The sequence below is a fragment of the Saccostrea echinata genome, unplaced genomic scaffold (genome assembly GCF_033153115.1).
Source record: "Saccostrea echinata isolate AGI-Se365-2 ecotype Australia unplaced genomic scaffold, CSIRO_AGI_Sech_v1 ptg000041l, whole genome shotgun sequence".
Classification (NCBI taxonomy): Eukaryota; Metazoa; Mollusca; class Bivalvia; order Ostreida; family Ostreidae; genus Saccostrea; species Saccostrea echinata.
Genome location: NW_026889790.1, coordinates 3,082,326 through 3,109,341, shown reverse-complemented (window position 1 = coordinate 3,109,341; position 27,016 = coordinate 3,082,326). Strand labels below are relative to the sequence as shown.

Here is a 27,016-nt window from a genome sequence, read left to right as displayed (position 1 = left end):
AATGTGATTGGAAAATGATAAACATTATTGTCTCTGTGAAGTCTCCCGATCGATTTCCGTGGAAGAGCATTGTTGACAAAAACGAATGGACCGGTGAAATACTGAACTAACGCATGAAACACCTGAATTATTGATCTCAATCAAATGTAATGATTAAGCAATGTGGGACGTACCGCTTGATGTGGAGAAGACGGTGGGGAATTCTATTAAAACTGGGACACCACGGGACGTTGTAATATGAATAGGGAATTTAATTAAGGACGGAAGCAAGTGGACAGATTTGACAGCATGAGGGCTAATTGTTTTCTGCCATCTCTTGCTGGACCAGCGACATGTTTGTCGGGAGGCTAGTGGACGAAAATGTTGCTGGGGTGGTGGTGTATATGTGCTTGTCTCCACTGGCTTGCTGGTGGTGGAGCTTCTGAGGTAGGGATCTTATTGATCTGTGATCAAACTTTCCAGGAAATTTGCCGTAAAAAACAATATGACGCAAAAGGTGACGTAGGCGTGACGTTGGAATTGGTCAGTGATAGCAACTCTTATATCACCCACGTAGAGAACATTCACAGTTTGCTACAGAATGACAAGAGACGTGACGTCATTATGGTGTTCGGGGACAGCAGTTTGGTAAGCGCCGCTGGCACAGTGGTTCAAGGAACCCGGATATCAGTGATTGCTTACAACAAAGGCCCTGTGCCAACGGTAAGGTTTCGGTGGAGACATATTGTTGTCGTATATGGTGTTTATTTAAATTAATACTTTAAATTAACTGTTTAACAAAATACGAGATAATACAGAAAATAAAACTTTTAGTGTAGCACTCATTTTCATCTTTCAAAGCTTCACTCTAAATAATTACAGACCGATGCTATTGCATTGATCTTTATGAGTATTTGCATTATTTATTTCTATGCTTGGTATTTAAATCTTACAAAAGGGACAGATTAAATTCGTAAATGAGTTGGTTTTGCATTAGACATAATGTCTGAATCTTTTAATTAACAAGAGGAAATTAGCTGTTTAATAATTTGCCAAGATATTCGTATACTCGTATTCATTTGCCAATATTTAAAACTGATGAAGTAAATATTTGCTAGTTGTCGAATGTGATAAAGTTCCCAGATCTGATGTGAATTTTTACACATTATTAATCCTAGAAGTCTGGTTTGGTCAAGAAAAACACTTTTCTTTAGAGAATGGACATCTACGACAAAGGAAATTCCCTTCTTAGTCCTAAATAATAAATTGTCTGTAAACTACAAATATTAAGCTCTGTTGGAAAATATCAGCACACAACAGGTTCTTTTAAACAAACAACGTGCAGATATGCTGAGGTCAGTATTGTCTTCATTTTATGTAATAAGATCTACAATAATGGTCATTGCTAAAAAGATCTTTTTGTTCTATTGGAAATTTTATAATAAATATATAATGGCGATTATTATAGTAAAAATATTTCCCCCACTAGTGGTGGAGAAACACTAGGGCAGGTCTCTCCCTCTACCGAAGTTACAGTCTAAACATCGGATTTGGACCTTGAGATACGTGTTCAAGTGAAGGTCATGATGAAAAACATACTCACCTTCCAGAGTTCCAAAGCCAAACCGGATTTGGTTTCACTATCTCGTGTTGCCCGCTTGGCGCAGTGGTTAGAGCGTCTGCTCTAGAGTCGCGGAGTAAGGAGCTGATCCTTACGTCGCTGGTTCGAATCCACTGCGGGACGTGAAGACCGGTCCTTCGGATGAGACCGTATAAACCGAGGTCCCGTGTCGCAGTAGGTGCTGGCACGAAAAAGATCCCTCGATCGCTGCTCAGTGTCCCTAAGTGCCGAGTATAGGTCAAAATTTGCAGCCCTCCACCTGCAAGTGGTGGCGTCTCCATATGAGTGAAAAATTCTCGAGAGGGAGTTAAACAACAAATAAACAAGCAAACTCATTACCGAGTTATCTTGACGTATAACCTTGAGATTCTGCCCTGGCCAGGATGACCATTAATTTTTTTAATTAGTGGTAATATTTCTGACACTGCAAGCTCATAAGGTGCATTTGTCTCTCTGAGAAATTTATTTTAGATTTTGTTGAAATAAATGTTGTATGTTTTTGGTCAATTTTAATGATTTCACTAGATTTTGAGTGATCTTTTGTATTTTATGTAGGAAAGTGAATCTTTTAAAAGCAGCATTATTTTTTCTAGCAAAATAAAAGCAATTTAATGCAAAAATATTTCAGGTTAAATTCTCTTTTATGTCAGCTAATTTTCTTCAATTTACAGACCTTTTTAAAATATTTAACATTCTTTGATATATACCAGTAATATTTATTCTTTTTACACTTTATTTTTGTCAACGTAGTGAATTTATAAAATGTCTGTTTGAAAAAGTTTCCTTAAACGGTGTATTCTAAACATATGGTTAAGAAATTGTTAAGCGATTCTTTTTTTTATGAAAAGCAATCAAGAATTAACCAGGGATCTGTATTCTCTAAATTCGTTTATTTAGTATATCATACATAAGAAACTTTGTCCAAGCATAGGTAGACAAGTTCTTTAATGATCAAATCTCCACAGATCGTGCTTAAAACATTATTCAACAAGCCCCGTCACTTAAAATTTGGGTCTGTCTGTCCGTATGTCCATTGGCATTCTGTTTTGTGTTTAACACTTCTGTTTCCGGAAGATATCTCAAAAAGTCTTTGAGTTTTTACAATGAAATTTTATACCACAACTCCCTTTGGCCTAAAGAAGACCTCTATTGATTTTGAGAGCAAAGGTCAAGGTCAGAAATTCATACATGCTGTCTGTGTAGAACACATTCGTTTCCAGACAATATCTCAAAAAGCCTTTGAGCTTTTGCAATGAAATTTTATATCACAACCCCCTGTGGCCTAAAGAAGACCCTTGTAGATTTTGAGGACCAAAGATCAAGGTAAGAAATTCATACATTTAAAAAAAATGGTTTCCAGATGATACCTTTTCTTTTTTTTTTTTTAGCATTTTCAAGGAATTAAATATCATAACTCTCATTGTCTTAAAAAGACCTATATTGATTTTCAGGTCAAAAGGTCAAAGGTCTGGGCCAGAAATTCGTAAATTCTGTCTGTTTTGGACTCTTTCGTTTCCGAACGATATCTCAAAAAGCCTTTGGGGTTTTGCAATGAAATTTTAGATCACAACTCTCCGTGGTCTAAAGAAGACACCTATTGATTTTGAGCTAAATGGGTCTAATGTGAAGGTCAGAAATTCATTGCAAAAAAATGGTTTCCCTTGTAACAACTTTTGTTATCTTGGAGGTTTCCATTGAAGAAATTTTATACCTTTAGTCAATATATCTTATTAAAAAAAATCCCTATTGATTTTGAAGTCAAAAGGTCAAAGACCAATGTCAGAAATTCATATATTGCATACAAAGTTTTCATGTCATACATGAAGCAAAGTTTCTTTGCAAAGAAACTTAAGGTCATGAATTTTTTTAGCCTAAGAAAAACTCCTATTTACTAGTATCTTAAGGCCAATAATCTGAAAAGTTGACCTTTTTCTCTCTCCTTCTGCATTTCCATGAGGTCTCCCACCCTTTTTTTCACTTTTAAGCGGGGGACACAGATTCCCTGAATTAGGTTGTTCATGAAACTTTGGCATTTAAGCACAATATTGTAACTTACCAATCATGTAACAAAAACGAAATGCATGAAAAACCGTATTCCCCAGACTGTGTCCCAAGTATGTTACATCTTCCACCAAGTAAATCTGTATAAAATAAATCTCCTTAAGATAATTTTATTTCTTTAATGGCCAAGTCTGTATAAAATAAATTTTTAAAGATAATTCTGTTTCTTAAATGCTTTAAATTTAACTGCTTTTAGAATTTCTGACAACGACAAACGACATTCATTTAATTAAAATCTTATAGCTACAGAGACAGTTAACTAATACGTTTGTCCCCTAATTTGTCCTGAACACACTTATGTAGGGTATTGAATGATAAACTAATCATATTCCCTGTTCTGCTGAGTCAACTTTCGTATACAGTCATTGCACAAATGTCTTTCACCCAATTCAAATGAAGCTATTTTTATAAGAAACATCCACTATGATCCTAATGAGCCCCTAAGTGCCAGGCAATACTCTGCCGAGAATGAAAGACTGATATTTCCGGGTGATGTAAACCTTAAACCTCGGGGGTGCAGATATGGAAACTTATTTATTATTTCTTAAAATAAAAGTTTATATCAATTAATTTGCACGAAGGTCGAACCTAACTTTTTAAATGCGATTTTAGATTTTGAATAGGCTAAAGTACATTTAATACTGAAATAGCAACATGCTGTATTTATTTCAAAGATAACAAAGAACAGTGTATGTACTTATAAAATATCAAAAGGCAATGTTCGTAATTGATAAATGAAATCAATATCATGACAAGTTTGATTATTCAAAAAAGTCAAAAGAAGAAAGAGAAATTCTTTCTGTTATTTCCATTTGTGCATGCTTTCTACTGATTTGTATAAATAGCAGTACAAGTATAAGAGTCAATTTTAAAACATTTATTGACTCAAAAAATAATACTTTAAACTTATAACTGCTAAATAGCATAATTAAGTCAGTAGTAATAGAAGTAAAACGAAGAGACATACCGGCCAAGGCCCTTAGGGAAGAGGCTTAAATATTGAAGAGCAATTCAAAAATACGTAGATGAAGAAGAAAAAAAATTGTAAAATTGCGATACATAGTCTTGTTTTTCGTGGGTTCTAACCACGGATAATTTTTCGTAACTTTTTTCACACGATTCATATGATTTTATAGAAAGACAGTCAATACATTTTATTTTTAACTCACTGGTATCTAAACAGTTATAATAGCTTCTTAAACTATCCTCTTTTCACCATGTTTGTGAGGCGCTGCTTCTCTGAACCAAGCCATCAGATCTTAGTTGGAAACCTGGTGTTTGAAACATCCGTTTGAACTTGGTAATAAACAAGCAAATTAAGAGAATTGTGGTCCCCCGCCTTCACCGAATCTCGGAACAGTCCTTCAAAATTCACGTCTTGAAATTCATCCCCAATTTCGATTGCTTGTCGCGGTAATAATTGGGACATATCTGTGTCTCACCCCGCTTCATTTCGTCTCCTTAAACATCGTATTTTATTATTATTTAGCTGCTTGCTTCGATTCAAACCGCCATTTTTGGAACCTTTTTTTAAATAAAAGAATTCCAATACAATCTGCGCATCATCTTCAAGCTTTTCGAGGATGATCAGCGAAAATGGCAGTGGATTCAAAACAGATACATGAGCTTTAAAAATTGTGGGAGAAATACTAAGTCAATAAAAGATATAGAGATTTCATTTAAATAAATAGTTAGAAGGATGTTCAAGCTGTAAATCTGAAGCGGGCGAAACACAGATATATCCCGATTTTAACCGCCACAAGCGATCGAAGTTGGGGATGAATTTCCAGACGTCAATTGTGAAAGACTGTTCCGAGATTCGGTGAAGGCGTCAGTTCAAATATCTAGTCGAGCCGAATCTCTGCCGAGATTAGAAAAATAGAATAGTATTTGATTGCAATGATTCACTTGATCCCGATTATATTAATGAATATTGTTGATTTTAACAGCAGAATTTCCATTACAGAAAGTTCAACATTTGAAATGAGCAGATATCTTTAACAAACGAAATATTTGCAGTATGCATAACGTGTATATATGAAACGTATCTTGAACACTTGCCAAATTTCAAGAGTTACACATAGGCTGAAATATTCATAATTATATGAGACACGTATGATTGTTGTTGTTTTACGTCCCTTGCAAGATCATTTTCTTAGTATGTTACGTTACCAGATGCCGATTAAGGGCTTGAAATTTAGACCTCCACTTGGCACTGAGGGCTATTGAGCAGTGAGGGTTCTTTAGCGTGCCAGACCATGCTGTGACAAGGAACCTCGGTTTTTAAGGCCTCATCCGAAAGACTCGCAACTTTCACGTCTAATGCAGGGCGCTCGAAAAAGGAACAATTTATCCCTATTTTATTTTTTATCTATACTTAGGTTTGTCGCGGCAGGGACGCAAACCCACGATCTTCCGATTACGGAACGACCCCTAATATATATAATACTTTTATGAATACATGTTCAACAAGTATGTCGCTTGCTTTGATTTGTGATTTTTTTATGGTAAACATAAGATTTTAAAACATGTTGAACAGATGCTGTAATGCTGCTATTTTTGTATGATAAACACACGTTTGAGCCATATGTTAACATATCCTACATTTTACCTATTTACTCACTCGAGTTCCCTTCTACTAAATATTTTTATGTTTAATTAACATTAAAGCAAATTGAAATAACTTTTCAGCGTATAATTCAATTCAGTTGATTAGTCACAAATTAAGCCCCCTCAAAGGACAAAAGAAAATAATATTGCCAGTAAAATTCTTCACAGTTTAATTTCTGTTAAGAAAAAAGATCAAATTATTGTTAATGGATGGGGTTTAGTTAAATAGTACCTTTCTTTCTTTATTAAATTTGTTATATTATCTTTATTTGAAAATCATTGTTCTCTTTGGCAACAGAAGCAACAAATCAACTGAGAGAGGAGATAACAAGAATTTCTGACCCCCACCCCCATTTACGATCTCTATGTACCTTCAAATTAAACCCGGTAAATTCATATTTTTAACAAGGGACACAGCTTGCAAGGAGCAAAAATATAGGTTTAATTAAGAAATAAGATGTCAATTTTAGAGTTTCATTGGGATATGACATGAAGTTGGTCACGTGATCTTTAACACCCGAAGAGTATTATAGCACATTTGATCACGTACCAACTTCATCTCATATCCCAGTGAAACTCTATAAAATGATGTTTTATTTTTTTTTAATTTATATTTCTATTGTGATTTGTGTTACAAGTAGTGTTGTCAACGAGTACCCGGTTAACCGGTTAATCGCCGAAAGATGCGAGTATCGGTTACTAAAACAGACACTCGGTTACTCGGATAAATACACATTTTATATGGTAAATCAGTAGAAAAAAATTTTATTAATAAATGTCTCCCATTTTATTTACCGTTAGATCTATTTAAAGTAACGCCTATTACGTTTCACCAATACGATCCATTTGTTTTGATTAGTTTTTCACAGTTTATATAGTTGATGGCTTTGATTGTCAAGGGTACATGTTTGTATGCACGTTTTTGAAGACTTGAATTAATTATAATTACCTTAAATAAAACTGTGTGAGCTAGTCTGCGGTACAACATTAAAGACAATACCGCCACATGTATCAAAAGCATTGAAATATTTATAAAAAGAATGGCTAATTTTAAGTCCATGAGGTATTATTTATGTAAAATTGATATACATATGTATAGGTGGGACAACAAACATGCTGAAGTATCGCAGACTAAAATTTAACTTATCCCGCAAAGCAGTCAACTATTACGTGGTGTTTGAGAACAAATTTATGAAGAAGATATTGTGTGTTTGTAATTAAAAATAAAATTCACATGCAGTGCATTTCTGTTTTACAAATGATAAGATAAATATAGAAATTGTAATGACTGTGATGACGTTACATATAGTGTATATTACAGTTACTAATGAGTGTATACATCGCGAAAAAGGATGCTTAGAGATCTAAAGAAAAACATCCGAGTAACCGGTTACTCGATCGGAAAAGTAAGCGAGTAACCGGTTACTAAAATTCGTCCGATTTGACAACACTAGTTACAAGGAAAAAATGCACTTTTTAAACTCCATAATGGAAGTGCAACTTACATACATGTACGATATCAAGTGACGTCAAAGTCTATACCTACCAAATGTTTATTTTCCGTATTCCAGAAAGTCTGATCACGTGATCAACTTCATGTCATCAAAAATTGAATGTCATTTTCTTTGTATTGTCATTAATGGAAAGACATTGGCAAATGTAAATATATGTTAAATATGGGTCAGCACTTCATATTCTTTTCCTTCCATGATTAAATCGAGATGACATTTGAATTGACGCGAATTACAATACTCCATGAGAATCTAATTCTTGATAACTCTTTCATAATAAGCCATTTCTAATAATAAAGTAATCAGCTATTTAAGGATAGGCAGAGGACACTAAAAACCTTTTGATTCTTTAAAAAAAAGAACCGGTTTTTACTTTTTTCCCCCGATTCGGTGTAATTTTTGCATGATTATAAAAAAAAATCTTAAGAAGAAGTAAACGAAAGCTGCTTTTACACAAGAGAAATCATTTACGTAATACTCAACAAACCGAGTGTCTGAATTGTGATTTTTGTCAATCATTGTTCTTCACCTGAACCAATTAACCTGTGTCGGATTATCTTCTTCCATGCCGACATAATTAAATAGCATTATGCTACTATAATGACAGAGGTGTATAAATTTGTTCTTTCTTGAATGAAAAATATTTATTTTTGTGTGTAATGGTTTTGTGTCTTGGTGGTCTGTAACATTATTGATATTAAAATATTTAGATATTGCTTAAAAATACAAATCAAGCAAGGTATTTTTTTTTTGGGGGGGGGGGGTCCCTCTTATGCACAACAATACATCTTTTTACTATATATCCACATAAAGCAAATCAGTATATGTGCAATAGCCACAGTCCAGTTAGGTGAACAAGCAACCAATCAGATAAGGACCTGACTATTTGTAGTTAATGTCAGACAAATCCTTCCGTGACCAAACAGTTGCAATCATAAAAACATAAAAGACATGAGGAGAACTTAAGTCGCTAAATATGACGGATGGTCCATTAGTCCGTCGTTTCTCTGTAACTCAACCCCTTATAACTGTCTGTTTTATGCCGGGCTCTATTGACTTGCTACCAAATAGCTTCCGAGTGGATGTCGTGGAATCTAAGCTTCCGAGTGGATGGCGTGAAATCTAAGAGGTCAACAAAATATGTGTTCAATAGAAATTCAATTAAATGTTACAATGCATTATCGATATTAAGAAACCTTCACGAGATGAGCGATTAAGGAGAACCTGGGCCGATAGATTGGATAAAATACCAATTTCGATGGAATTCATCTGAAAGTTGTGTAAATTTATCTTAGCGTAATTTCCCCAAAACACGACTTTTTAAGAATTTATTTGGTCAAGGATTCAGCAACGTTTAATCCCCCCACACACTAGCTATTACTGGTTGTCAGTCATTTTGAATTAAATGCTTTTGCAAAGGTATAACTGAGCTGTATAAACAAGGAAACATTTCATTTTCCTCTTTTTCTCAGTGGATCTTGAAAATTCCAAGGAACTTTTGGAAAATTTGAAATCAGAAAATTTTACCAAAATCAATAAGTTAACATCAAAATGTACGATTTTTCAACACTTTATACAGCAATTCCACACGATTAATAAAAGTCCAGGCTTTTTGAAAGCACACAGTAGCTTTTTAAATAAAAACGGAACTAGTAAATTTACTTACCTTGTCATTGGTCATTTGCAAAATTGTTTTGTTAATAGACATTCTAAATGTACACACAAGTACTCCGAAGTTGATATTAAAAAGAATCTTGAGTTTCTGATTGACAATATCTATAGCTATGTAGTTTTTGGAGATCAAGTCTTCCAACAATCTTCCTATTTGTATTCATGTGAAGAAGAATTTATTCAAAAACTTCTACATGAAAAGAAGAAGTCTCTTGTTATTGCCTTCTATTCAACATTTAGATATTTCGACGACGTTTTATCAATTAAAAATATTCATTTTCATTCCTACGTTGATTCAGTATATCCCTTTGAACTTGAAATAAAAGATACCACAGAGTCTGACACATCTGTTTCATATTTGGATATTTTACTAGAAAAAGACACTAGTGGTAACCTAACAACCAAGCTTTGTGATAAAGGTGATAACTTCATCAACTCAATCGTCAACTTCATGCATATGGAGTTTGTCCCCCAGTTAATTCGATATAAGTTAATGAAACAAGATTATCAACAGTCTCGTTTAAAGTATTATTTCGCAAGTTCTATGGTCGATACAATGACCTTGTCAGCAAATACAATCTATCATTAAATCGAATGTTGACTGACGTTTTTCATACAAAACTTAGGCCAATATTTTCATTGAATTGTCCACAGATTTTTCTGTTTGCTCAATCATGACAAGGAGCAAACGGCGAGTGTGACCGGTGGACAGGGGGATGTTTACTCCTCTATGGCACCTGTTTCACCTCTGATGTTTTAGTGTTTGTTTTGCTCCCGATTTGTATTGTCTAAATGGACTTTTGAGCTTGCTTACTGTTATTATCTTCATATTTCTCTTACATTCAAATTTTCCTAAATATGCATGTTAGGTCTAAAATTAAGTATCTCGAATTTAGTGTTATTTTGAACACTTAATTTCTGTGGTTTCATCATTAGTTTTCATGACAGTCCTCGTAAAGAACATTTACCGGTAATATAATCACAAAATATTGTTCTTTGACAGATTTATCAAGATGACATCATTTCCGTCAACTCTAACATGCTCCATCTTGGACAAGCCATGATGCATCTCATTAACAGTCTAAGGGTGGTCAAACATACCCATGTTTTCACAGACATTAATTTGCTTTATGATGGTTTCCTTCAAGGGTTCTGGGATGGAAACCTGAATTTTTCTCACTCCACAGTATTGCACGAAGACATGGAAAATGAAATCTCTCTGTTTTTCTATTTGAGGGATTTACGGGAAAGTGGTATAAAACAATTTGTCGTGCACGCACGTCCAGATCTGGTCTATCTCTTGATGCGTGCAAACAGGCGTTTGGACAACACCGGAAGAGGATATCAGTGGTTTTTATCATATACTTCCGTGTCGAATTTCACCGATAACGACATTATACCAGAGGGTACACTTGTTGTAGAATCTGCCCAGAATGATCAAGCAGTTGTGGAATACGCCCTGGGGCGGATCTTTGAGGAATTAGAGAATATCGTGCACAATTGTTTCACCGGTGACATATTCGACTGCATCAGGTAATTCAAGCAATTTTGCTCTGTAATCCCGTATACGTCATCATTTTTATTTTGTAATCCCGATTATTTGGTCTTATTTGTGATCTTGTTCATGAAATTAAGCTCTAAATTTAATTGAGAAGTTGAGTCCTCTCTCTCTCTCTCTCTCTCTATATATATATATATAAAATATAATAAAAAAATTAATTTATTTAATTAATTAAAAAAATAATATATATATAAATTATCTATCTATCGTCTTGTCTAATTTCAGAGATGTTCGTGTAAACAAGTCCAGTAAGAAAAACCTCTTGTTATCAAGTGGAATTGGTCACTTTGAGATAAGCAATCGCTTTTGGAGAGTGATAAATGAGACATACAAGGAACTCGAGTGGATGTCGGCCGGCAACATCTTCTATAACAGCACCAAGCACAGCATTCAGTGGTACGGAAGCACAATACTGGGACCAATATTTCACAGTAAGAACTTCTATCGCGTCGTCACTACTCCATCGCCGCCGTTTGTCATGATTAAAGGTCCCATTGATCAGGGGGATTCTTGTTATGGAAACAAACTTTGTTTCAAGATTCTTAAAGGGAACCCCATGTACCTCGGACCAAACACTCGTCTGGAGGACTTTAAAAAGAACGTGGAAGTGGAGAGGTACTGCTGCAGTGGCTTTGTCATGGACATACTGGAGTATTTATCCACAGATCTGGTCTTTGATTACCTGGTATATTTCAGAGATGAGGTCGGCCATAATGCCACAGATCGACGTGAGTCCATGATTTATGATGTGGGGAATGGAACCGCGGATATCATAGCCGGTGCTCTAACTATAACGTCCAATGACAGCAAAATTCTACGATTCACGGAGCCATACTATTTCTCGGGATTTGTGATGGCAGTACCACTTGAAACGACGAAACCGTCTATGGACGCATTTACAGCCCCGTTTGATGGTTATGTGTGGTTGGCAATCTTTTTAAGTGCAACAACAGCAGCTTTAGCTACCTCTCTGTTTGAATGGAACAGTCCATTCGGACTGAATCCGTGGGGACGAAAACGTTTGAAGAATTACACCCTTGGTTCGGCTTTGGTCATGGTCTACTCTGTTTTGTTTGGCCACACTGTTAGCACAAAGTCACCTAAATCTTGGCCGGCGAAGGTTCTCCAGAACTTTTGGGCAGGACTCGCCATTTTTATTGTGGCTAGCTATACTGCAAACCTAGCTGCATATTTGGCAGGAATCAGCAGGGTGGATGAAATAATCAGCATCTTTGATCAAAGCGTGAGTTGCTTTAATTTATTTCAGATTATTGATACTCTCATTCCCCTCTTTCACTGAAAGTGAAGGGTATTAATTTGGGTCTATCTGTCTGTCAGTCATTCCGTCTCTTTTACGCTTTTGTTTCGGGTCGATACCACACAAAGCTTCTGAGCTTTTGCAATGAAATTTTATATCACAATCCCTATGGCATGAAGAAAATCCTACTGATTCCGAGGTCAAAAGGTCAAGTTAAGAAACTCATACATTCTGTGTGTAACACTTTCGTTCCCGGACGATATCTTAACATCTTTTAAAACTAAAAAAATTCGAGAATTCAGTGAATTTTTCATATCACAACACCCTATAGCCTAAAAAAAAAGAACTCTAATGATTTTAAGGTCAAATGTCATGGTAAGAAATTCATAAATAGCAAAAAGTGGTTTCCAGATGAATACTTTTTTTTTTAAACTTTTCAGTGAAAATTAATATCATAACGCCTTGTGACTTGAAAAAGACCCCAATTGATTTTTAGATCAAAAAGGTCGAAGGTCAAGGTCAGAATTTCACACAATGTGAAAATAATTGTTTCGAAATGAGAACTTTAGTTTTTCTTGAGCTTTTTCAATTATATTTTGTATCATAACTTCCACTGACTTAAACAAGACCCCCTTTGATTTTAGGTCGAAAGGTCAAGATCAAAAATTCACACCTTGCATAAAATGGTTTCCTAGTGATAACTGTAGTTCTCTTTTTTTGCAATGAGATTTTATACCTTTAATACATATGACCTAGGAAAAAGACGTCTATTTATTTTGAGGTCAAAGTCCAAGGTCCAAAATTTATATATTACACACAAAGTTTTTAGATAATTAGATCTCTGTAAGCTTTTATGATGAAACATAAGGTCATAAATTTCTTTAGCTTAAAAAAAGACCCATTGTAACCTGAAGGACAAAAACTGAAAGGTCTATGTTGACCTTTTTTTTCTGCATGTATTTTTTTCAGTTCTTCCACTCCTTTTTTTCCTTAAGTGGGGATATAAAGTCCCTTGATTTGCTTGTTTTTTAATGTTTCTGTGGAATAGTCATTTTATCCACTATTTTTTGACAGATGAGTTCCAAGCGTGTATATGTGACAAGGTCAAGTCCCGCTGCTAACTACCTCCAGGTCATCAAAGAAAAACTAAAGAGGAATATTGTTATAAATGAGATTTCACCAGAAGAGACGCCTCATAGCATTGTCAAGCACCTAAGGTAAATACTATGCATTCAGCACTGACTTTTACAATCGACGGCTTTTACGCTAAGACAATGTACGGAGGCTCTTTTGCGATATAAATATTGAGAAGTTGAACAATTACTTAAAAGGTAATAATGGACCGTTTTAAAGCATATATTACGTCGTCTAGGAAGGAAACTGCAACCACCCTATCCTCAACCCACTCCCTTTCCACCCTGACCAACTCTTGCCAAGTTTTCCATCCGGAACATTTTTTTCTTCCTTATTTGATTCTTTCAGCATATGAGATTAAAAGGAGATACTGCTCCCCACGAAAAACGTTTCTTGAATATTGTTATTCTACTTCCCATCATCACTCGTATAAATGTATACCGGTTAATCATGTTAGCACCTCATAAAACCATATCTATAACCCCTATTAATGTTTTGTTATCTTTAATCAATGTCGTTCCTCCGTACATAACACAGGTTTAAAAGTCAAAGTAAGCCTTCGAATGTAAAGACTGTAAAAATCAGCGCTTCTCGCAAAAGTCCTCTAGTGGATTTTTGTGAGAAGCGCTGACTTTTACAGTCGACGACTTACTTTGACATTTAAACCTGCAGTATGTACGAAGGTACGGTAATGATAATAGATAAGAAAACCTTAATAGTGGTTATAGGTATGGTATAAGGAGAGCTAACATGATTTAAATGTATACAATAAACACAGAGATGATGGGAGGCAGAATAATATAATTTAAGAGGGCTGGGCGGTTGTGGCCATTTTCAGACTATATTGATCTCCTTTAGAAGAAGAGCTCCATATAAAGATATATAAAAATGATCAAATTTTAAAACTAAAATGTATGAAATTTTTGTTTGCCAAATGATAGTTGACAGCTTAAGATATCATATCTAAAAAATTAAGTTATATCTGATGGTTAATTTGTTGACCCCCCAGCCTCCTTAAATACCTTATTCTTGAGGGGTAGTATCTCCGTTTAATCATTTCCTGAAGGAATCAAATATAGAAGAAAAACATTCTGGAAGGAAAACTAAGCAAGAGTTGGTCAAAGTGGGAAAGGAGGGGGTTGAGGGTAGGGTAGTTGCCGTTCTCTTCATAGACAACGTAATATGTGCTTTGAATGACCCATTACTATCTTTTAATTAACTGTGGATCTAAACATTTATATCGCAAAAGAGTTTCTGTATATTGTCCAAATATAAAAATAAGCTGTCGACTGTACAAGTCAGCGCTTCTTAAATGCAAAGGTCTATTATTACAGACACTGTCAACGACTCAAGGTTATATTTACTCAAAGGAAAAAGAAATGCATATTCACATAAAACAAGGAATTTTTTTTTCGAAAATTTAAATATGAATAAACAAAAAAATATATTTTTTGATATAATTTAACATATATATTTTGATATAAATTATATTTATATGACATTTTATACGTACGATCAATGTTAATCAATAATCAAGCATGTATTGGATAACAAGATACAGTCCACTAATGTTTTCCCATAGGAGACAACGTTAACGTTTTGTTCATATAACTTCGTTCAGCAATCAGTGACCCTCAAATCAAAGCACATCAGGTTGTCTTTCCTTGGTTAAAATCTCGAGGTGGCAGGTCAGGTTGAAAGTGAAAGTAGGGAAATTCCAGACTTTTCACTGGTGTTATAATACAGAATAGACTGGCTTGCCTGTCTGATATGCGCGATATACAGACTCTTTCGAACGATAGAGACAGGCAATACTAGTCTAAATACAGAAACAATTCTGCTAATCTTCTTGATAAATTACATTCGTCAGGCTATTCTGTAAGGGAACATACTCCTTATCAACAAGTATGAAGCTCAGTTTAGTACATTAACACATTTTTTATTCAAGTCTGCAAATTAAGGAATTTGTAATTTTTTTCTGCACTACTTTCTTCCCTACCGATTCTAAAAATAATTACAGGTATGCACCCAACTTGGCAACGGAAACAAAAATAGTATGTATTCAATAACTTGGCAACTGAAACAAAATTCGTCATATTCTTTAATGAAAGGCCCCATGTTAAAATTTATTCATTAATATCAAGTGTGTCTACCATGCACAGCAATTGCTGCGCTGATGGAAACCTCTGCGCATCGTGTTAATGAATTAGTAAACTGTGTCCTTAGTGGGGAAATGATTACATTTTTCTGTCACTCGCCAGCTTTTCTGTGTTCGGAAGGTTTTGCCAATGCCGAACTCGTCTATCTATTTCATCCCACAAGTTCAATGGGAGAGAGGTGGGTCCTTATAGAGGCCATTCATATGGTACAATGTTGTTTGTTGCCAGATAATCTCGACATACTCTTGCAACGTCCCAATAACTTATAGCCCTTGAAGAGCCATCAACAACAACTAAAGTCGTCTTTAGTCCAAGAGCTATTCCACCCCTTATCATTCTGTGGGTCCTCCCTTATTCGATCGCTCTCCATGATGCATGAGTCGGAAAAACGTTTACCCCTATACACCCGCCTCCTTCAATATGCGCGGCAAAAGGGCGAATCTAGACACGTGTGAGAGTAGAGCATATCACCAGCGTTGCAAGGGAAATCCAATGTAACCAGTCTGTTTGAATGTTTCTACGGTTGTGCTTCGACTGCAATTTTTTGTACGATCTGCGCGATCTAGGAATCGCCTCCTCCAGCATACTTCATAAGTTTTTTTTTTTTGTTTTATTCAAGTACGTACTATAACGTCCTTGAAAATAAACAGCACTTTTTACAGCCGTTTGGAAACGATTTCCGAGATGGAGAAGACATTTATCTGTCTTGGCGCCTAGTCGTTTTCTGCATACAGCCACTTCTAGGGCGGTCCTTCGAAAACAAAATACTGTTGACTTTGCAAAAGTAACGCTATTGCTTCAGCCGTCTGATATTTATTTAAGCATGGCATTGTAACAAGTTGATATCAACACAAATAAAGTGCAGAACTGGCACCTGATCCCACTTCTGTTTTAAAAAGTCCATGTTGGCTCATAATTTGTATTGTTTAAAATTGACTTTTGAGATTGATCACTTTTCATTATCTTCATATTTCGCATTGGATCATCAAAAAAAGATCAATAATGACTACAAATTTACCATATGTATCTCCACTCCAAAACCGTTCAATGGTTGCCAGAATCATTTGCTCTATTCATGGTTGAATAATGTTCTGTTCTTGAGCTTGCAGCCAACACTCAATTGAACAATAAAAAGAATTCGAACTTTGATCCTCTATTTCTGTATATATCCTACCAAGAAGTGTAATATGCGTTTCTTTTTTTTTTCCTTTGAGGATATTCATATTTCCATCACAATCAAAAGTCATGTATTCTAGGCTTTGTTCTGTTAAAAACCTAGTCAATTGCTTAAGATAACGTATTCTATCAAGAGACTGTGAAACAAGAGACATTGGAACAATTCATCATTGATAAAACTCTTCTGGGAGAGGTATATGAATGACGAGGAATTGCATATGTCAATAAATGTGAGCAAAAGTCTGAAGGATGCATTAATCTTTTTTTTTTTTTCGCTGATGAATTTTTAAAGTAACTTTCACGCTACCTCAATGGTTATTCACTAAATATTAGGCTAATAATGAATGCAATATTATTTTCAGAGACAAAACGTATGACGTTTTCATCAATGATCGTCTGCTTTTGGAGTATACACTTGCACAACACGACAACTGTTCAATCAAATTTAGTGGCCATGACTTTGGAGAAAATCTCTACGCATTTGGATTAAATAGAGATGCAATTCATCTGACGGTACAGCAGCATCTACATTACATTATCTGGGGGTATATTGTTCTTTGCTTTACCCAGGTACACCCGTTTGTACGTCAGAAGGAACTATACTTTAATGCCTCATACGACGGTTCGTTATGATGGGAGTTTTTTGCTTCAGAGGGAAAAGTATTGACATACAGACAAAATAAAGATACGACCTACGAATTGAAGTCTTAACTTCCATATCCTTTCCACGGCAGTAACGTTATAACCCGGATATAAAAAAAAACGGGTTCATATAGCCAAGGGACAGCCTCAACGTAATAAAAAGGATATGAAATTTCAGGTTTATGTAGCTAAGGTTGTTTAACGTAGAAGGGTCAGAGATTTTGTACACAATCGTTAATATTCAGTAACGTCTTGTAAATTTCAGAAACCATATTTGAAAAATCAAATGATTTTTCTTGCAAATTCATATATATGGACATCATGCTTACTAGAAAAAGTGCAGAAATAGTTTAATTTTCTTTAAATATAGATTAAAAATTGCATAATTGATTTTTCGCATATATTTAGAAAAACTGCATATTACGTAATCCACAAAAACTTCATGATTACATGTATTTTTATCTTTTTTTCCGCTTACGTGTGATGAATACGTTAGGGTACATGAGAGCTATTTTCATGGCTTCATATATGTACAACCTAGCGTACTTAAACATAATCATTCAGAAAAATTCTATCGACTCTAGAACAACTGTGACGTAATAATACGTAAAAGTATGAAAAATTTATAAGGAGTATTTAGTGAAAATGAAAATATATTACTATTTTTACGCTGTGGATATAAAAAGTTTTGTTTTTTTATGTCCGGTTTATTACGTTCCGGTTGTCCTCCAGAAAATCACCATTAGCTTTATGAACAAGGAATTTTATAAACGTTTTATAACGTTACGACCGTGCTGCTATAAGTGCGTAGACGTCGAAAGAATATGCCGTTTGCATTTTCATCATTTTTGCAAACACTTTAGAAAATTATATTTTATCTTTATCGATTTTTTGTATAAAGGAGTCATTTATAGACACACAATCGACGGAAAGAGGTTTTACCTTAAATAAACAGAAAGACATTTTTAACGTACAAAGGGTGATTGGGAAATGAATGGTCGCAAAGGGTACTGAAATTAAAATCACCGACAGACAGAAGACAAGGTGGCATGCATATTCTGAGCTTTAATAAGGTTAGGATTGAGGTTGGGTGATCATATGGCTTCAAAAAATGCAAACACCGGAGTACCATTCTTAAATACTGTGTAGTAATACCGAAACCTAAAGTGTTAAGCTACTTGATACCTCTTGTCTGTTCTGAATATTATTTTCCTAAGAAATAAGGTATCATTTTAAAACTTTTATTAAGATGTAAAGATGGGTTCGTCACGTGATCAGATACCATAAAGCCCGAATGTTAGATTCGTGCACGCACTAATCCGTATGTACATCCAGAAAAATGTTTAAAAATAATACTTTATTACTTATATTTACATTTGTGACTGTTTCATAACAAATATTTGGGTGCTATAATTTTAAGCCAATGAAATGCTTTATTTTTTTTCAAACCTCAACGGTAAAAATTGAATGTGTTGAACGTCGACCACTCATGACATCAGTGTGAAATTACTACAATCGTTTATGACTTAACAATGAATTTATGATCATATGACAATTAATCCGTTATACATATAGATTTAAATACTCCTCGTTCAAATAGTGTTACGTAAGGGAAAACAATTGCAAATGTAAATATACATAAGATTTATGAAACATATAAATTTTTTTACAGGAGAACATGTCTTCGTTAATTCTGAGTTACCTAGAGGGGGGCCAGGTCACAGAAGCTATGCAAAGATATATCAAAAACCGGAATTGTGCTGCTCAAGGTGAACGATTCACCCGGAAGTATGGTCTTGATCACACGGGAGGCTTGTTCATCATTCTCCTGTCGGCCATGTTTGTGGGGGCGCTCCTACTTATTGTGGAACTATATGTATTTAAGTATCTTGTACCATATCTGCGTAAAAAGCCCAATGACAGCTTGTGGAAAAACAGAAATATTGAATATGTTAATCAGGTAATAATTACGAATAACAAAAATTATATCATTGATATATTTTAATATCAGTTCTACAATATTGATATATTGACTAGTATGTTAATCAGGTCATAATTACAAGTTATACTAGTAATGATATTATATTTTTTCTTAAATAAAATTTTTATATTCAAAATCATTTTCCTCCATTTCTCCACAGAATAGAATATAAAATTATTACCATCATAAAATTGCTGTCATTAAACATTTGCTCTCATTATAAAATTGCTGTCTTCATAATTTTGCTGTCATTATAATTTTGCCGCCATTATAAGTTTGCCACCACTAAAAATTTGCTGTCGTTATAAGTTTGTCGCCATTATAAATTGCTGGCTTTATAGATTTATGCTGCCATTATACGTTCCCTGGAATTATTTGCTCTCATTATAAAATTGCTGGCGTTACAAAATTGCCGGCATTATAAAATTGCTGGCGTTATAGCAGAGGACCGTTCTTCCTTTAGGGTAATTCTGGTTATAACGCGGTATTGGATTACTTTATATCGTATAAATTGGGTTTTATAAATTTGACTTGCATCAAAAGCGTATCGATCCGCCTGACGTTACATATAAAATTTGAAATAATTTTTAAAGTCAGTCATCTTTTTTTCTTTCACAAAATAAATGAGAATTTAATTATAAGAAATGGATTTAATAGTTACCCAATTTATACGGTATAAACTGGGTTGTGGCAGTTTACGCTTTATAAACCACGAAGCGGTTTATGAAAAAAACGTAAACTGTTCCAACCCAGTTTATACTGTATAAATTGGGTAGCTATTGAATTCATCCCTTAATTTGAAAAAAAAAATTGTTTAATAAACATATCATTCCCCGTCAATGTAATGAGCCATAAATCGAGAAAACCTGTTCACTACGATGAAATTGTGAAAATTTCAAATAGTGACCATACTCAAAAGTCCATTTAAACAATAAAATTGTCAGCAGAGCCAACAAGGACCTCAAAAAACAGACGTGGGATCAGGTGCCATGAAGAATAAGCATCTACTTATCGTGTGCCCTTTGACATGATCGGTTAAACGGAAAATCTGTAGACACATCAGTGTGAAAATAATTGTTTAACAATTTGTATGAAAGAAGTCAGTTAACATTCGGCCTAACAACAGCTTGTATTTGCAAACAAGGTCATCGTATCGACAAAATGATAGAATTTGTCAAATATTGACTTTTAACAAGATTGTTGATATTCTGTACCATCAACTTTTTTGTCATTAGCCTGTGTCGTTTTAGAAATTGTTCGTACATAGAACATGCTCTTGCACATCGAATCCATTGGGAGACAAAAACTCCATATGCAAGTGATAATGGTATATGCCACATAAATAAGAGAATAAAAAAATAAACAATAGAAAGATTGAAGTCATCACGTTTATCGTAAAGTTTAGTTTTTAGTTTGCCTTCAGTCTTTCTTTCGTAAAATATCCAAATTTGAAACAGATGTGTCAGACTCTATGTTGTCTTTTATTATGTATTCAGTGGGATGTATCGAATCCATGCAGGAATGTAAATGATTTGAAACTGATTCGTCTCTTAATGTATAGTAAGGATCATGCCTTGTTTGAAAAAAAAAAAAAAAATTGATCTGGCGAGAAAACTATAGTGATGGTTTATATTTGATATTTGCAACTTGCCAAGGTTTTTTTTTACTAATAATTATACAAGAAATATCCAGAATTATGTTTGTATAACCGCATGTCATCTCGTATGATCCTGAACTATTTCTCAGTGTCCTTATTTGGTTGTTATTACCTTTGAAGGTGTGGCTATATTGTCGATTAAAAAGAGGAAAGATTTAAGTAGGTCAGAAGAAGTAAAGGTATGGGAAAAAAATAATCGTAAAATTATAGTCTCTGTGAAGAATTCAGTAGGGTGTTAGTAATTTGAGGTAAAAATATAAGTAATGTGTCCATTATTGGTATACATGTATATAAGGGCGATAATCGAGGTAGAGAACATGATAAATCTTTTGCGCTACCTCTGCGAATTATCACGTGCTCTCTCGATTGTCACTTTATACAGACCATAAGAAACTTATTCTTTAATCAAGTTGGGGTATTTTGATGGGGATATAATCAATCGGTTTCCATTTTTGGATAAAATTCTATTCTATAAACTATTGGAGTTTTCGTCCTTAAAGCATTTTATAGACTATATCATATTGGATAAACCCCTTCTAGATCTGAGAATACAAAGATTTTGCTTTAACTCTTCACTAACTTCCGAATGGGATGCTTAAGGGGAAAGCGATTATAGGATAATTGTGCAAGAATTAGATAATTTTGGGCAATTTAGAAAAAATACAAATTATATTTAATCGCAATTGTCTGAAATCGTATTCTTAGGTTTACAGAATATTAAAAGCTGGTAAATGTATCTATTTCTTTGTTTTGGCAGTGAAATGACCACATATAACAAATCATTTTTTTCCTTTGCTCTTGTTTCAAAAGCCCGACTTATCGAATTGTAAACAGTGTTTTCTCAACAGCATTTTAAAATGTTCATGTGCTATTAATAAAAAACCAGTTACAACTGACTTTCCTTTCTACAGAGACTGTACCGCACATTAATGAGTGAGCAGTTAGTATCTCCACAACAAACAGCACAGGAGATGATCAGAATCGTCAGAGAGAGACGATTCGACAGGCTCTTCCTCAAAAATGAACTCCGAGATCAGGTAGGTCTACTTAGATGGAAATACCTCCGGCATTTTTTACCTAGATATTTTTTACTACTCTTGTGGATTCATTTTATGACGGAAAATTTATTTGGATCTAGATTTCTTTCAAAATAATTATTTTCACTCCTTGAGATTGCTTAATTTTTAGCTTACATGTATGTAAGCCAGTATGAGTAAGCTTTCCTGTTTTGTTCAACATTTAGCCTATGTGAACTATTGTATTAGAGTTAGCTTTCTTAACGTAAGTGGCGACCGTCTAACATAAGACGTTATTCTCTGTGTCCTCTTGGAACTTTATTAAATTTTACTTGGTATGCACGATCCTTGTAAAAAAAAGGACATTTAGAAGAAATACAATGAGTCAAAGATGAAGATTTGAACGTCGTCCACCTTCACACTTCTTGTCAAACATGATGCTACTTTTGCATAAGCATTTTCAGTTTAATTAAACATAAGTAAGTATAGCTCACCTCAACGAATGTTACCTTAAAGCAAGGCAAAGTCTCTCACTGAACAAATATTTTGGTAGTGTGTAATATACAGCATTTAAATTATGCAAGTTTGTTCTGGGGAGGATTTTTGTTACTTTGGAATGGGACTCCATAAACTTTTTCTGTTTAATCGACTGGAAAATTTAAGTAGGATTCAGCATTCAAACCAAGTCTGGTAGTGTGCATCCTACGGAAGCCGGTTGGTGCCAGGTAGAAAAAATATTTTATCTGGCGGCCGCCAGATAACTTTCTGGCGGCCGCCAAATAATTATCTGGCGGCCGCCGCATAAATAACTGGCGGCCGCCAGAAACTTATCTGGCGGCCGCCAAATAATTTTCTGGCGGCCGCCAGATAACTTATCTGGCGGCCGCCAGAAAGTTATTTGGCGGCCGCCAGAAATTATCTGGCGGCCGCCAAATAATTATCTGGCGGCCGCCAGATAGCTTATCTGGCGGCCGCCAGAAAGTTATCTGGCGGCCGCCAAATATTTATCTGGCGGCCGCCAGAAAATTATTTGGCGGCCGCCAGATAGGTTTCTGGCGGCCGCCAGATAAAATATTTTTCTACCTGGCACCTACCGGCTTCCGTAGCATCCCTATAGAATATCATCCAGACTAATTTGGTCAGCGCAGAATTTATAGTAACCAGGGAATGAACTTCTTCAAAAACTTTATTCTTGTCATTCATCCAGAAAGTAGTTCAGATCCAGAATCCGAAGTTCGGTTGGCTGAAAATGTAGTATCTGAACTTGAATGTATATGTATTATCCATGCAGCTCTGATCAATAAAGGGGAATAGAAATACTTGGAGAGAACTGTAACCTGGGACGTAGATGCCGAAGGTATTACATAAGCTCATCCAATTTCGTTGAGATGAGCTTCAAACTTCAGAAGTCTATTTAGGACCTATTTTTTTAAATTCGATATAACGAATTGTCGAATTCGTTAACAGTAGGTTGTTGATGATATATTTTTGAATTCATTTTAATAAATCTGTTATGAATTTGTTTAATTCTTTGCTCTGCTCCTAACATTTCCTATATCAAATTAAATTTGAATTAACGAATTCATAATATTACATTGTTCAAATCATTTTTACAGAATAAAAGGTAATTTTTTTCCAAGAAACTTTATAAATCTTTTTTAGAAAACAAAATATAACGTATCATATTGAAATAGTGTACAAATGTAGTAGTTGCGCATTCAGCCACTACAATTAAAATGTTTATACTTTGCGTTGTGTTTTTTAAAGTTGTTTTACATAAAGTATTTAACTCTTTAGGTATTTTTCAGGTAAGTTTGAGTCCGCCTAGAGTGAGGCTAGTAATTAAATGATAAATAGATAAATAAAGTTTTAAATTTTAATAAAGTTGAAGTAACTTGAACAAATGTATGATATATACCAAATAACAAAATAATAATCAGGGGGAATAAATGTGGCTTCGGAGAAATATGACTAAATAAGAAAAATAAGAAATAATCATCAAAATTTTAAGGGAAAAGAGGGTGAGGTACCTCCTGATTTTACCTGTTTGCCTCAGCAGAAGTTGTGCTCGGGTTTAAAAACCGTTCTTTACAAAAGAATGAAAGTAAAAGTTAGCCTTTTGTGATTCGATATTAAATTTAGAAGAAATCAATGAAAAGTTTTGTAATGAAATACATTTGAAAACAGCTCTCTTCCAGTTTATAAAGTAAATCCGTAGACAATTAATTGTGTAAATATTGGGTTAACAATTAGTATGAAAGACGTCAGTCAGCCTTCGACTTAATGATAGATTGCTGACAAGGTCATTTTATCAACCAAAGAACTTGCGAAATGTTGACTTCAAACGAGACTATTGATACCCTTGTTTAATCAATTATTTGGCAATAGTTTGATATCCTCGTTTAATCAATTATTTGTCAGTAGAATGCCTCGTTTTAGAAAGTGTTCGTATGTAGAGCATGTTCTTAATATATACCAATACTACCACGCAAGATTTTGATTCATGTATTGTTTAATTCCTGAAGGTCAACGTTACGATTGGCAAATTTTATTTACTGTAGATTGATTGATCGTATTTTTGTTTTACGACCCATTCGAGAATTTTCCCCTCATATAGAAACGCCACCAGATACCGGTGAAGGGCTATAAATTTAGACCTATACTCAGCACTCAGGGCCATTGAGCAGTGAGGGTTCTTTATCGTGTCAATGCCTGCCGTGACACGGGAACCTCGGTTTTTAAATTCTCATCCGAAAGACCAATAGATTTTTTTTCTATTGCTGGGTGCTTGGAAAAGGAAGTGTAATTTCCCATATTTATGTTTTAGATTTGAAGCGGCGAACGAGAATCGAACTCAGGCCTTTTGATCACGAAGCGAACGCCCTACCACTAGGCTACCGTGACCGGTTGTTTACTGTAGATGAATAGTTCGAAGAGTAGTTCACTTTAAGGATTTCATTTCAAGTCACAACTATGTGTGTGTAACAGCTGTATGATTCATGTTAGCAATTGCCCACCGGCCGACTTTGATTTTTACCAACTTTGTAAACTGGAAGAAATTATTTAAGAATGGGAAAGATAAACTTTCATACCATCAAACATTTCTGTACTTTCTCAAATCAAACAGTGCTTGTGTGAAATTTATGAATATTCATGTAATACACATCTGTAAACTATAAACGTATTTTAAATTAACGTACAAAAACAGATATTACCTTTTTCAAAATAAATCCGTATCATATAATCAATATTTTTATTGCTCGTACAGTTTACTAACAAAATAGGCAACAGCTGACTATGATTATATTATTGTTGAGAGTTAGAAATGCAGATCGGTACTGCAATTTGCCGGCGAAACATCAGCTGATACAAAAACCAGTGTCACAAGTTTTCATAAAGCTAAAGATTCAGACGAGTTTTGTATTTGACCTTTAAAATACAGTCATCATCCTTAATGTGCGTGTTATCATTATTAAGGCATGAATTGGCGTATAGCAATGAATACATAAACGATGCATTGCGTGAATGACATTTTTCCTGTAATCATTATTTCTCTCACAGGGGAAAATACAAAAGAAGGGAATTCCAAAGGGTCTTAGACTTATAGATATCACAGACAACTTGATAAGGTGAGTTTAAGTCAAACTGTTCAATAAATTAGAAAAGTTCACAGAAATCTTTTTCGCTTCTTGAAATTTGAAGAAATTCCTAGAAATAAACGTATGTTTTATTTATTGCTTTTATGCAGATCGAAAAAAGCTGAATCAGAAATATTCGCTACATCTTCCTCCAGTAATTTGTATTCCATCAATGAACAGGAATACGATGACGACTCACTCAGTGACGTCAGTGATTACGTAACGGGGGACGAACAGGATATGCAGATTTCATTCGAGGATATGAAGGACACGGTAATAGACAGATCAGAAGTGCCAATTAACAATCAAAGACAAGCTCGGCAGTCTTGTTCAGAGGCAACTCGAATGCAGTCACTGAAGGTCACCCCAAGTCAGTATGTACGTTGTAAGCAGTCTCGAGTTCGTTACTGTTCTGATTCCAATTTGGGAGGATCACATTCGAGTTCATCATACAGACGAAATAAATCATGTCCTAATTTTCAAAAACATCCAACTAAAGACGAAAAGAAACAGAAGATGTATGAAATGGATGAGATTGAAATGTTAGAAATAGCAGCGCGACCTGATAAAACAAAACTTATTCGCAAATCGAAGAAGGCCAATATCGGCCGGGCATTCACATTCTACGGGAAATCTCTGAAAGACAATCGACTGAAATCGTCCATCCGGAGTCATGCCATGGCAACACGCCGACATTCAGAGTCCGCATTTGACGACTGCGCAGTAGATGCCCTCTCAAAAGAAGACCTGATGGTTTTGTGGAAAAAATCAGAGATTGAGTTACAAACCAGCCTAAACAGAGTTACACAGGAAAATACCCATTTAAAGCGGCTTCTCCGGGTCGTAGAAGTGTCGGAGAACGTACCTGGGGAAGAGGTATCGAAGGGAGAAGCTGTCCACATCACTGCAACTCCACTGTGAAATCTCAAATCATAGTCTGTAGTTACTTCATAATGAACAACTGTTATTATACCTACTTGAAACTCCACCAGTATCATGTTGTCGTATTAGCAATGACACGGATCCCAATCATGATGATACTATGGGAAGTTAAGATGTTTTCGAAGCATTTTATTCGTGCATTTCGAAACGTTTCATTCAAACCTGTGATTCGTTAGTTTTGTTATTAAATATGCACATCGTTTGTACATGTGATTCAGTAGTTCAGTTATTATATATGCATATCGTTTGTTCATATATTTCATCTCTCTCTTACCCAAAGATACAGGATTGATCTACATGATATATGCAAAATAGTTCTTTATCAGATAAAATGATCACCTAGGTATATAAATTTGGATCAACTGTAGTGTTGTTATTGTTAAATTAATTGCAATAAAC

General features: G+C 34.7%; 1 protein-coding gene across 1 annotated transcript; it reads left to right on the top strand.

Moving 5' to 3' along the window:
• On the top strand, positions 1–27,016 carry LOC133200770 (glutamate receptor ionotropic, NMDA 1-like). Its single transcript, XM_061336559.1, has 9 exons — positions 1–702; positions 10,457–10,986; positions 11,240–12,257; positions 13,347–13,489; positions 17,104–17,254; positions 19,056–19,343; positions 21,933–22,058; positions 25,599–25,666; positions 25,786–27,016. Exons 1-9 carry the CDS (start codon positions 361–363, stop codon positions 26,594–26,596), a joined length of 3,477 nt encoding a protein of 1,158 aa, XP_061192543.1. The 5' UTR covers positions 1–360; the 3' UTR covers positions 26,597–27,016.

Excerpts from the sequence above, each read along its gene's own strand:
- LOC133200770 (XM_061336559.1), top strand. The coding sequence starts at position 361 with ATGTTGCTGGGGTGGTGGTGTATATGTGCTTGTCTCCACTGGCTTGCT. Across the intron at positions 12,258-13,346 it reads TCAGCATCTTTGATCAAAGC|ATGAGTTCCAAGCGTGTATA; the intron begins GTGAGTTGCTTT and ends ATTTTTTGACAG. Across the intron at positions 13,490-17,103 it reads AGCATTGTCAAGCACCTAAG|AGACAAAACGTATGACGTTT; the intron begins GTAAATACTATG and ends TATTATTTTCAG.